At 35.9% G+C, this 13,875-nt stretch overlaps 1 protein-coding gene across 1 annotated transcript; it reads left to right on the top strand.

The window, feature by feature from the left end:
* Window positions 1,446–13,135, top strand: LOC109849202 (GPN-loop GTPase 1). The gene is made up of 8 exons (XM_020419019.1): window positions 1,446–1,679; window positions 3,691–3,770; window positions 3,876–3,999; window positions 4,080–4,306; window positions 4,385–4,675; window positions 11,227–11,432; window positions 11,527–11,796; window positions 12,911–13,135. Exons 2-7 carry the CDS (start codon window positions 3,699–3,701, stop codon window positions 11,792–11,794), a joined length of 1,188 nt encoding a protein of 395 aa, XP_020274608.1. The 5' UTR covers window positions 1,446–1,679; window positions 3,691–3,698; the 3' UTR covers window positions 11,795–11,796; window positions 12,911–13,135.

The following is a 13,875-nucleotide window of genomic DNA, read 5'->3' on the forward strand; positions in this document are numbered from 1 at the left end:
AGCCTCGAGCCTCCTCCCGTGCACTGGTGACCAATCACCTAGCAATAAATGTCATTAAATGCTTTATGGGCACTTTATGACACATCAGACCACGTCGGAACCGCACACCCGCAATCGCTTCGTACTAAATACCGAAGTGACCTCTCCTACACTCGTCGGCCGAGCAGAGGCTAACATGGCCGTCATCTCATACTCAGTCGAAGTTATTATTCTACCCTTCTACCACCACTATAAATAAGGATTTTATTTTTAATAATAAGGTAAGATGTTTACAACTACTCACTGTGCTTAAAAACTACTGTAGTTCATTTCACTTCTCCATTCAAGTAAATCACTGACTTGATCGTCAGAGGAACAACCGGGGAACCCAACCTCGCCCTCTTACGATTTGCTACTTGCGCATGGAAAAACAGCTTACTCTAGAACCAGACATTTGGAGGGTTAGAGGATCTTTGTCAACTTAATCAATTCTTCTATTTGACTGTTTGATATCAGACATTAACAGTTATCAAAAGAAAAGAATAACAGGCTATTCAAAGTTTTTTCTTATAAGCTATTACAAGTCTACTGATTTATTAAATTATAAATACAAGGATGATGCTATGAAGCTTAGTGGACCGTGCTTACTAGGCTTGAGCCCCGCATTAGCTTAGTCGGCCGTGCTAACTGGGCCTGGACCCATTTGCATGATTGCCTTTTCTTCGTGGGCCTAATTATTTTCCGTCTGATATTCATCAGCCTTTTAAAAACCACAAGTTTACTGTAAGATTAACAACGAATTGTTAGCCCATTGGTCATGACTACTAGTAGACTCTTGGACTTATTCTAGCCTCATTTGACTGTAAACAAAAAACAAAAAAAAGGAATCAATTGCTAATTTACAACAATCAAAAGGAGAAAAAATTGTGCTCGTTGTCCAGGCAAACAAAAACATAAATTATCAAAGATACTTCGAAATATCAACAGGTGAAATTTATCAGCCGTTAGGGATAAAATCCATAGACCGTTTTGAATAAGAATTTAATGAGAATTATAATAAAAATTAGAACATGTAGGATTGAAGAAGGGCCCAGAGCCCTAGAAATAAGAAATTGTATGCAAATCCAAGGCCAACCAGAAAACACCCACAATAATATATGGAAGATGATACTTCACATGTCTGAGAAATGGAGGCATTCCCCCCCCCCCCCCCCCCCCCCCCTCCTAAATAAATAAAACAAAATAAAAGATCTTTTTTATGGGCCTGTTTCTTAGCACAGACGAACTGATCAAATTTTTTTTTTCCGGTCCTTTACTTGGCTCGATTAGCAATCTCTCTTAAAACACAATTTTTGCCAATACCCATTAATCCCCTTGGTCGGTCCATTATTTAGCTCATGGAAAGCTTACACATTTAAAAATAAATAAGTCTAATCAGACACAGATTCATTTTTTTTAAACTATATACGAAAATGAGTACTGAAATGGGCGTTTTCTATTCCCCCATTTTCCCACACGTTTTCCCAAAACCAAAACCCTAAAACCCCAATCTTTCTCTCAGCTGAGCTCCTCATCATCCCGACCCCAATCCCTCCTCCTCCGCCTCCTCCTCAACCGCCTCTCGAACCCCCGCCTCCGCCCGGCATCACTTCTTCCGCTGAAGTCGCCGCCGCTTCCTGCGATAACAATCTTTCTCTCAGGTGAATCCCAATCTCAAATCTTTCGATAAAATTCAGTCAAAATTTGCTATCTAAATTTTAAATACGCATATCGTAATCTCGGATCTAGGTTTTCCCCTAAAAATTTGACCGTTCCTTTGATGTGAAATTTTCTGTGTATAAGATTTTTTTTTGCGTTTTTTTAAATATGTTTGTTCTTTTGTTTCTTAATTTACTACAATATAGTGTATGCTTTTTTTTGGACTATTTTTGTGTGATTAGCTATATTCAAATATGCTTATATATAAGATTATTTTTATTTCCAAATTTACGTAGTAGAAAGGGTAGAGTGATCAGTTAATTCATCAATGAAAAAACAAAGTTTTAGAAGTTTTACATTAGTTAATTACCTACAAATTGAGCAAGATCATAAAAAATTGGGATAATTCAATGGATTTAAACCACCGTAACTCATGCCAAACTTCTTACAGAGTTTCTTTACCTAATACAAAAGAAATTAAAATGCTATTATCTACAAGATTTTAGTTAGTATATATATTGATGAAAAAACATTGTAAGGCATAGTTAATTTACTAATATTTTTAATGAAAAAGGAGCGTGAACAGCTGGTGTGATGTGCTGATTCTAGAATAGAGCCACAGTGAGAGGGGAAGCTATTATGTCGTAAATGAAGAAAGGACCAACTTGCTCACTGATATTTTTTTTCAATGGAAGAATAAACTAGGAGATGACTTTATAAGAGCCTAAAGAACTAAATAACAAAGAGATGCAATATAGTTTAATGCGCAAATATTAGCTTACATTGTTGAAGATTCTTCTGATATCTATTTGTTAATATATCATAAACCCTATAGCATATATGCATGTGAAACACGAATGGTAAAACAATGGTAATACTATCAAGTCACCGGTATTATAATATGAAATTATTACCCTCAAATTCAATAGGGACTTTCAAACCATATGACATCAACCCATTTTCAAATTTTATGCAACCTAGTCTCTATTTAAAGCTCATTAGCTCTTGGTTAGACTCAATTATTTTCTTTTGTTGGAGATGCTTTACTTCAAGAGCATCAGGTTACATTAGTGAGATCTTATATCATTTGTTCTCAACCAATTTTTGTATATCCAAATTCATTAGATAGCTAATCTTTATGTTTGTAGGAATTTGTATGTTTATCGTTTATGATAAATTATTAATTTGTGATCAAAGTGCATGGAGCTACCTTAGTATTGGATGTTAATATCCTTCGAAGATTATTCTACTCATTTACTAGTGCAAACATAAACATAAAGAAGGAAACCAACCATTTCTAGTATATAAACCCGTGAAAGATTGTTTTCTTTTCTGAAAGATGAGTAGAAAGCAAATGGTCCAACAATATATATCGCAATATTACATTTCTTTACGCCTTTAGGATGTTTTTTTGGGAATATTTCCTTTTTGAAAAGTTGGGGAGATAATTTTTCTTTTATCAGTTTGAAGACCTCATGTTACTTGTCAATCCCAAAAAGTTTGCAAAGAGCCCCCAAAATGTTTGCAAAAAAAACCAAAAAGTTTACAAGAAAACCCCCAATAGTTTACAAAAAGCCCCCTAAAAGTTTATAAAAAACACCACAAAAGTATTATATATATATATATATTTATTAAATGGGTGGGCAAAAACCCGCCCATTTAGTAAATATTAAATGAGTCATAAATGGGTAAATGGGCAAAATATGCCACCCATTTAATACCCAAACCCACTCATTTAACACCTGCTTCTCTTCTCACGCGAGAGAGAGAAAAGAAAAGGTGAAGAAAGAGGAAAGTTTCGAGGGAAAGATTCACAAAGAGAAAGTAAAGGGTAAGTGTCCTCTTCTCAAAACCCTAGCTTTTTTCCCATTATTTGCTTCACGCCCGTAGGTTTTACTACCTCAAAAAACCCTAACCTGTAACTAAATAGTCTCATCTGGGAACTTCAAATCAATAAATCCTATTTGTTTTTTTTTATATTATTGTTTATTGATCTTTTAAGAGTTATTTCAGTGTGGGCAATGGATATTGATCCGGAACGCAACTCAAGCAACCCGATGCAAATGGAATTAGAGAAGCCCACTTCAAATGGAGTACAAATTTTGATTTTTTTTAAAATTTTTTTGTTGCCCCGTGATTTTTATAAAAAAATTCAGATGGGCATCTCTTTTCAAGGTTGTTAATGGCTTATTTATTAGGTAAATGGAAAGGGCAAAGAGAAAGAGGAGGTTTTGGAGTCTATAGAGAAGCTGAACATTTCCGAATCCTCCTCTTCGAGCTTCAAGAAGAAGCCGGTGATCATCATTGTCGTGGGAATGGCAGGCATGCGATGATGTTCTTGAACTATTAGCTATTGAATACATTTGTTTGGTTCTAGTCTAAACCAGTGGGATTATACACAGGGAGTGGGAAGACTACCTTTCTTCATCGCTTGGTTTGCCATACTCAGTCCTCAGGCATTAGGGGTTATGTCCTTAACCTTGACCCGGCAGTCATGACACTTCCATTTGGTGCTAATATCGATATCAGAGACACGGTTCGGTACAAGCAAGTGATGAAGGAGTACGGTCTGGGCCCCAATGGGGGAATTCTCACGTGTTTGAACCTATTTGCTACAAAGTTTGATGAGGTATATAATGCTAACATGCAATGTTGCTATTTTTGTTTTGATCTGCAGTTAATATAAAGTTGGTTTTGTTTGATTCAGGTGGTTTCACTTATTGAAAGGCGAGCAGATGAATTAGACTATGTTTTGGTGGACACCCCTGGTCAGATTGAGATATTCACTTGGTCAGCTTCTGGAGCAATTATCATGGAAGCTTTTGCTTCGACGTTTCCTACAGTCATAGCGTATGTTGTGGATACACCTAGATCTGGAAATCCGGTAACTTTCATGAGCAACATGCTCTATGGATGTAGCATACTCTACAAGACAAGACTGCCTTTGGTTCTTACATTTAACAAGGTTGATGTGACGAAGCATGAGTTTGCAATAGAGGTAATTGAACATGAATTAGCCTCTCTTTGTGCTTCTATAATGCCTTTTCAGTTAAGTGAATTTTCTTTCTTCACAATCGACATGATAAGCATGTTTTCTAGACTGCATTTGCAAATTTTTATTTGAAGTATTTAGTGCACTATATGTGATACTTTTCTTTCGCAGAATTATTCAAAAAAATGATGAAAAAAATAACTGTTTGGTCTTTGTGGATCTAAATGACGAGTGTATAAACACATTGAATAACCATTTAATGTTACATGTCAAGTGTTAAAGAAGAAACATACGGAAATTGTAATTGAACTTATCTGTCACATGTTTGACTGAATGACTAATGACACATGCCAGTGTTATTGGCAGCAAGAATTATGAGTTTCTCAGTTTGATTTGTTAATATCAACGGGAACCAGCTTTTTCAGCACAGATGGCGTAGTTCCTTATGCTTCATTTTTAGTTTACATCTCATTCATTCAATAACTACCCAACATGAATATGAATCTATATCATCTAAAAAAAAGGAGAAAAGAATATGTCTTTATATACTTTGATGAGAGAAAGTTCTTTGACTAAAGTAAAGCCTGGGTGTGCTTTGGAAACTATGTTTAGAATCAATTAGTTGTATATATTCAAGGAAGCATTTTGGCTGCCCTAGTCATGTTTTAAATGGCACAGAATAAAAAAGGACATTGTGGACTTTGTATAACGAAGAAACATATGGCTGAACTGAAGGTAGCCTTGCATTTCAGTTCAATCTAGAAATCTGAAAGAGAACATAGTATTAAGTCATGAGATGCATTAACAGAAGGATATACTTAGTTCAATCTAGAAATCTGAAAGAGAACATAGTATTAAGTCATGAGATGCATTAACAGAAGGATATACTTATAATGGATGTGGCAATAAAGTATTAAGTCATGAGATGCATTAACAGAAGGATATACTTATAATGGATGTGGCAATAATAGAACAATTATATCAGCTTTATAACATTGACTACAATAGTTGGAAAAATGGCTTGATGGTTGCCGACAAATGGACAATTGTTTGATGTATACTTATGAAGTATATACTTGTACTGGATGTGGGAATAATAGAACAATCATGTTCACTTTATAACTCTGACTATAGTTGCTGCGGAAAAGGCTTGAAGGTTGCAGATAAATAAACAATTGTTTGATATGTCTTGCATAGATAAATCATGTGCCAGGTTTGCTGTAGCATTACAAGAATTTGGGGAATGAAGGTGTAGGGCTGAGGAGTGAGAACACTGTAATTGGATGATAGATTGAATCTTGAATTTTCATGGACTCTCATTTGTTGGTTACCTGAATAAAATAAAATAAAAACTTCATTAGGCATATAGAATAGGCTTTTAAATTTGAAATCAATATATGCCACAACTTTTCTTATATTTTTTTCTGATTGTAAATGCCACAATGAAGGGGGAAAAATAATTTCTACTTTTGACATATTTTAGTTACCTTCATTTGGTGCAGCTTTTTCCCAATATGTAGTCAACAACGTCTCTTCTTTTAATATAAAAGAAACAATAAACAGTTTAGAAAGAAACAATAAACAATTTAGTTATATTGATTTGTTTGTTTCAGATAGTAAGAGTGTCATAAATATCATATGTTTAGTGCTTCAAACTATCTGGTTTATAATCGTGGATTAGCCAGAAACATTGAGGCTGTTTTGTTAAGAATATTTGGGGCCATATCTAGGATTTAGATTTGTGATAGTAAATGAGTGGAGAAGGTGAGATAAGCTATTAGGGGGCACAAGGTCTGAAAGATCAGAACTTTGAGGTCATGTAGCTCTGTAAGTAGTTAATGTGGAAGTTAATGAGTGTTTATTAGAGTAGGCTGGTTAGCTAGTAATATTGTTAGAGTTGAAGCGGAAGAGTTGGGGAGTTTAATGAGCATAGAGTTTTTTTTTTTTTTGGAGGGGGGGTTAGCTGAAGTGGAGTAATTTATGTTTGTTTCAGATAGTAAGAGTGCCAAGAATATCCTATGTTTTTAATATGAAAGAAACAATAAACAATTTAGTTATATTGATTTGTTTGTTTCAGATAGTAAGAGTGTCATAAATATCCTATGTTTAGTGCTTCAAACTATCTGGTTTATAATCGTGGATTAGCCAGAAACATTGAGGCTGTTTTGTTAAGAATATTTGGGGGTATATCTAGGATTTAGATTTGTGATAGTAAATGAGTGGAGAAGGTGAGATAAGCTATTAGGGGGCACAAGGTTAGAAAGATCAAAACTTTGAGGTCATGTAGCTCTGTAAGTAGTTAATGTGGAAGTTAATGAGTGTTTATTGGAGTAGGCTGGTTAGCTGGTAATATTGTTAGAGTTGAAGCGGAAGAGTTGGGGAGTTTAATGAGCATAGAGTTTTATTTTTTAGGGGGTAGCTGAAGTGGAGTAATTTCTGTCTTTTTACTTTTGCTCTTGTTCTGAGAAAACTTCTTGGAGCGCGTGGCTGACGAGGGGATTTCTAGTTGAATTACCATGGTGATTGCTAACCATAAAAATCCTAAGTGCACCACAAATACCAACAAAAACTTTCAGGAGAAGCCCGAACATTTATCAAAGCAGAAAGAATCCAGGCCAAAAGCATAATTAAATCAACACACGACCAAGAATCCATTAATCTTTATCATTATGGAGCCCGCATCCCCCCTTAAAAAAGCCCTTGTTTTGGCTGGGGTAGAGAGAAAGAGTCTCAGAGATGTAGGGCTGATGTAGATAATGGTTAGCTGGGGGGTAAATATCAAGGTTATTGATAGTGGATAGCGTCGCATAGCGGTGAGGCATCACTAAGACTATTTGGGGCTATTGCGACAAAATAGCGGTAAAAAGCGCAAAGTCAAATAGCAGTCTAATTTAGATATGTATAAATATTTAAAAAAATTATAGAAAAATTTAGAAAATCTTTATCATTATGGAGCCCGCATCCCCCCTTAAAAAAGCCCTTGTTTTGGCTGGGGTAGAGAGAAAGAGTCTCAGAGATGTAGGGCTGATGTAGATAATGGTTAGCTGGGGGGTAAATATCAAGGTTATTGATAGTGGATAGCGTCGCATAGCGGTGAGGCATCACTAAGACTATTTGGGGCTATTGCGACAAAATAGCGGTAAAAAGCGCAAAGTCAAATAGCAGTCTAATTTAGATATGTATAAATATTTAAAAAAATTATAGAAAAATTTAGAAAATCTTTATCATTATGGAGCCCGCATCCCCCCTTAAAAAAGCCCTTGTTTTGGCTGGGGTAGAGAGAAAGAGTCTCAGAGATGTAGGGCTGATGTAGATAATGGTTAGCTGGGGGGTAAATATCAAGGTTATTGATAGTGGATAGCGTCGCATAGCGGTGAGGCATCACTAAGACTATTTGGGGCTATTGCGACAAAATAGCGGTAAAAAGCGCAAAGTCAAATAGCAGTCTAATTTAGATATGTATACATATTTAAAAAAATTATAGAAAAATTTAGAAAATCTAAAAGTACATATTTGACGATTTAAAGAGATCCTAAACATAAAATAGACATGTAATTGTCATATAATACGAAGATGACTAGAGAAAGAATCAAAGAGTCATCGTCTTCGAGAAGATGAGCTGAGCGGTGAGAGGACTGCAGTAGGAGCTCACGGCGAGAGGAGATGAGAGGAAGTACTGAGTGAGGTGCCGGAGGCTGTGGGAGGTAGCGATAATACGCCAGAAATCGCGGGATGCAGTGGTTGTAGGTCGGGTTTAATTTTGAAAAACTACACCTCAAACCGCTTTTAAATATCGGTCAAAAAGCAGATTTTGCCCGCAGTCGTACGCTATTTGTCGCTATGGTGCACTATTGGCCGGTTTTGTGAGCGGAAAGCGCATATTCTGTAGTATGTCACCGCTATTGAGCGATAACGTAGCGAGAAGGGTTCGCTAATGCTATTATTTACCGCTATTTACTGTTATTTATAACAATGATAAATTTGCAAATAGGACAGGTTTCATGGTTACATATGTTAAACATTTTTTTTTTAAATATGTCGTTTCTTCAAAGCAAGGTTTTGGATTCTTTTTTCTTGACTCAATTGTTTGACATGTTTAAGTTAAATTTGATGAACCAGTGTTCGATGAGCTACAAACTCATAGGCTTCTAGTTTGTTCCTGGCTTATTTTCAGTATTTCTTGCTGCCTATCCGTACAGTGCTCTCTGTAACTTTAGTATTTCTGGTCTATGGTCTTAGATTTTTTTTTCTTTAATTGGAAATCTACTTTGAGTGACTGAGTCGATGAAGTGGTGGAATTTGTTTGCTGGTTCAATTAGTATTCACTAATGCTATGGAAGTTACAAATTTACGTAAAGGTTTCATCATTTGATTATGTATTGAGGGCATTAGACGCCCAGAGCTATGTTCTGAATGCTAACCGTGTTTGCTCATTCAGCACATCCCTGTAGCTCATCATCTATTCTACTTATTATTTCTTTGCCTCAACATACTCACAGATATTGATTAAAATAATAAAATCCTATTGAAAATGATACTAAACACTCTATGCATCGATGAATATCCTTCTCGATTGCCTATTTGAGCTGGAAGGTCAGTATTAATTATAAGAATATTCATATAGCATGGTGACTTCTATCCTATATGGAATTCTCAGTATGCTTTTATTTTTTTAGAAGTGAAATAATCATCTCAATGAGGTGAGAAATAACAAGAACACCCAAAATTAGCAGGCATCTTGGCTTTGATGATCAAATAAAAGTTTAATGGAAGCCTATGTTTCTAAATGTGATGAAATGTTGTATTAGAAATTCCTAAGAGAAGTGTGCAGGGAAATTTATTTCTGGTGGTGGTGTGTGGGATGTTCGGGTTTTTCTTGAGGCTTTATTTATTTATTTATTTATTTTTAGGGGGGGGGGAGTTTGGGGGGGGGGGGGTGGGTGTGGGTGGACGGGTGAATTCCATAAAATGTGCATGATTTGATTGAACTTTTGCTAGGTAAAAATGGTAAAACCGAGGATTACTAATACATCATAAGCTAAACCTGTTAAAAATTGAAAGACACCTATTGGTATGATATGAAAGTTCTCGACTGTTTAGATGGTGAAGAATAACAGCCCTTTAATCACCTTAAGTACAGTGACAATTCTAAGCAGTGTTGTTTATATCACTGTGGTATACATGCCCAAAGTTGGCTTGAAATTCTCATGATAGCTTGAGCATAGCTTATCTTTGCAAGACATCTTTAGATATTTCTGAAAGCACTAAGAAAACTCGAAAAAGGTAAAGAGCATTTGTAGTGCAGCGGTATATATCACTCCTTGCCTGTAAAGCATGGGAAGTCATCATCATTATTGCTCTTACTATTTCTTTTTGGATTGTTCGTGTGTTTTTTTAACCTGTGCAGGAATTGCAATGGTGAATCAGTATGCATCACATGTCATGGAGCATTGTGTGTCCAAAAGTTTTATCTGTTTATACGCTATTAATGTTGATGTATACTGCATCAATAATTGACTTGCTTTTAAATGTTTGAGCATTGGAAAGTAGGCCAATATTAGAATTTAAAATCTATAAAGCCTTTTGTAGTTAGTTTGGCAGTACAAGCTTTTGTGGTGAAGAATATCAAAGAGGAATATGGTGTAAGAGATGTTCCTGGGGCTCGCTATATTTTTTCGTTGGAGGCTATGGTACTGCCAAACATTTGAAGACATTAACCATAAAATTAAAGTGGGAAAGAAAATGTCAGTGCTTTGCTATAAACACGACTTGGACATCAGATTTGTTGGAGCAAAGCCATAAATTGCTTGGTTTTGATCTGTCAGCTCCTTGGGCTGGTTGTTGATAATGTGCATACAAACCATCATTTCTTATGCTGAGATGGGGGTGGAACATGGTTATGGACTATTATTATGAGAAGCAGGGTTGCTGCAAAATGAGCTCCAAGTACTAAATGTGTATGATGTAAATTTATACAGAATACATGGTCTGTTTAGTTTATAAAAGGGAGGCAATTAGCTGCTTCATTGTTTGAGGTAAAGAATAGTTTAGTAGTTTCCAAAGTCACAGTTCTAACAGTTTAGGAGACTACAAAAGGAATTTGATACAAGGCATGTGCCTACGCCCTCTTAGCACCTTTGTAAGTTTGTAACATTAGTACATATATGATTTTTGAATGAGATAAAAGAAATGTGTGATTTTCTCCCCCACTTACATTGCTTAAATCCCTACTAACTACTGCAGTCACTGTCTAGCTGGTGAAACTTCTGCAAACAATTGGTTTCTACTGTAAGATTATTTTTTATTCCAATTTAGATTTGGTCTCTTCTATATCTGATGCTATATAAGTGCAAATACATCAATATTGTGTTCATCATATGGACATTTGATGTTTCTTATTGGATGCTGATTCAAGCAATTTCATAAATGTTTCTTACTGGATGCTGGTTCAAGCAAGTTCATGCCTTTGCCCATTTGCTTGTCGTCTTTCTTTCCTTGGCTTTTTGGTTTTGACTGCGCCATAGAGAAAAGACTGATGTTTATTTTTCTGGAAACAGTGGATGGAAGATTTTGAAGCATTCCAATCTACATTGGACTCTGATTCATCATACACAGCAACTTTAACAAGAAGTCTGTCACTTGTACTTGATGAGTTTTATAAAAATCTTCGCTCTGTGGGTGTTTCAGCAGTTTCTGGTGTTGGAATGGAAGCGTTCTTTAATGCTATAGAAGCGAGTGCTAAAGAATACATGGAAAACTACAAGTATATACCAATTCCATTTCTGTTTTTTTGTACCTTGTTAACCTTTTTCCAATTAAAATCACAAGCATATGATTGTTTATTGTATTTTTATTAGAGCTGATCTTGATAAGAGACGGGCTGAGAAGGAGAGACTGGAAGCAGAGCGTAGAAAAGAGAGCATGGATAAGTTGCGCAAGGATATGGAGAAAACTAAAGGGCAAACGGTGGTACTGAACACCGGTTTGAAGGACAAGCAGCCAACTGGTGATATGATGGATGAAGAGGATGAAGAGGAAGAAGAGATTGATGGCTTGCGGTTTTCTGAGGAGGATGAGGACGAAGATGAAGGTGAAAACGAAGAAGTTGATCACTTCGCTTTCTGAAGGTTATATTCTTTAAGCTCAGTGCATCCTTTTTCTTTCCTGTTAAATCTGTCACTACATGTACCCATTTAAGCAATTCTTTTCTTCATTCTTTTGTTTAATTAACTTGTTGATTAGTCATAACTTATATCAGTTACAAGTTAACTTTCATAGAGGATTAGCACAGAACAGCACGCTTATTCCCCATATTGTTATGGCGACTTCCTACTGAATCTATGTAACCTTAGATGAATAGGAGTTGTAGAAACACAATTAACATGAAACTACTGAAAATTTTATCATTACAGTAGAACAGGAACAACAGATGTTGATGTTGTAGTTACACGAATGTATTTTATCCTAGGAAACCACCTTAAAGTTAGGGTGATTATATGGAAGTGACCTTTCAATTTCATTTTGTACATAAACCACCTTTTCAGTGGGGTTGTGTTGTAATTAACCACCTCCCCACTCAAAATTTACCTCAAAAATCCGAAAATACCTTTAAAAACCTCACAATCCAATCATGTGACTCATTTTGTTAATGTTTAGGTCTTGTTAGGATGCAAGCCACGTCCCTTAGAACGTGAATTTTTAAAGCTTATTTTTTGGTTTTTTATTTAAAATTTGACTTGGAGGTGGTTGATTGGAGCACAAGCCCACTTTAAAGGTGGTTTATGTATAAATTGAAATTGAATGTGGTTCCCGTATCATGACCTTGTTCTTAAGGTGGTATCTAAAAAAAAAAACTATAAAAATTTGATGGGAAATTGATTTTATCCTTATATAGGCTAATGTTCAATTTAATATACGAGATGCTAATTTCAATTGTTGGCGATTAAAATTCGCAAGGAAAAGATAGAACGGAGGATCCTAAATGCAACCTTGGCTAAGTGTCATGCTTGTAGGTTAATTCTTGAACCGTTTGGTCATTGTGTAAACATATTGTACTCCGTTTACCTTCAAACTTCTGAGCAATTTGCACTGTAAACGTTTCTGCATTGAAATTTCTCGGTGACTCTACATTGAGGAAAATACCTACAAATGAAAATGCTATCAACTATGATTTTATCATTGATGTTTTGGGTAATCTTGTGTGTTATCATAATGTTTATGATAACCTTTTTGTTTTTGCAGGGTTATGCTGAATGCAGCAATTAGTTGATGTTTATTGGACGATTTTGTAACCTATGAAGATTTTGCTATCGAATAGTTAGATGTGTTCTTCTCTTTTATGTTATTAGAGGGGAGACTTTGATACTTAAAAATATGTATATAATCTTGAATCGAACAGTTAAATTTGCAACTTTCCTAGTGCTCTTGTTATCGGCAAATTGCCCAGGCTGACGTTTCCCTTGTCTTTCCCTTTGTGTATTTTATGATTCCTCTTTGACATTGACTTACTAATTCCTGTGAAAAACCCTTTCTAAAATTTTAATAGAGTACTTTTTTTTTTGTATTTTTATAACATCGCAAAATTTTAATAGAGTAATTATTTTTTCTGTATTTTTATAACATGCCAAATTACACATGAGAAATTTATTTCAAGGCTGAAAACAAGCCCGTCATGTAATTAAATTGAACGATAAGTTAAGCTTACTATTGAGGGTAAAAAGAAGCTACTATTGTTAGCTTGACCTGGTCTAAGATGACCAAATCAACAATTCTCAGTAGAGAGAACTGTGGAACGTGAAAACGTGGAAGGGTTGTTGAGAGAAAATCTCTCATTGGGGCGGATCTGGGGGGTGGAGTTAGTGGGTTCAGCCCCTATAAATTGAGGAGAAATCTCCTTGAGAGAGATAACAAAAAGGAAAGTGAAAAACCCTTACCCATTAGCGGAACCCCCCTCAAAATCTATTCTTCTTTTTTGATTTCGATCACTGGTATCAGAGCGGGTCGATCTCATCGCCGCCCCCTTCGAGCTCTGCGTCAATCAGCCACCTCGACAACTCTGCCGCGGCAACAATCGATCGACGACGACTCTGTTGCGATTTCGATCGATCGGCGACTCTGTTGCTTCCACCGACGACGACCTCGATCACCCGCAGAGACGACAACCTCCATCCAATCTTGAAGCTGAGACCCTGCGTGGGCGGCGACGA

Source organism: Asparagus officinalis, chromosome 7, assembly GCF_001876935.1.
Source record: "Asparagus officinalis chromosome 7, Aspof.V1, whole genome shotgun sequence".
Taxonomy (NCBI): Eukaryota; Viridiplantae; Streptophyta; class Magnoliopsida; order Asparagales; family Asparagaceae; genus Asparagus; species Asparagus officinalis.

Bases quoted from the DNA above. Each gene is read 5' to 3' on its own strand.
- LOC109849202 (XM_020419019.1), top strand. From the start codon at position 3,699: ATGGATATTGATCCGGAACGCAACTCAAGCAACCCGATGCAAATGGAA. The intron at 3,771-3,875 runs GTACAAATTTTG...CTTATTTATTAG, and splicing joins AGAAGCCCACTTCAAATGGA to GTAAATGGAAAGGGCAAAGA. The intron at 4,307-4,384 runs GTATATAATGCT...TGTTTGATTCAG, and splicing joins TTGCTACAAAGTTTGATGAG to GTGGTTTCACTTATTGAAAG.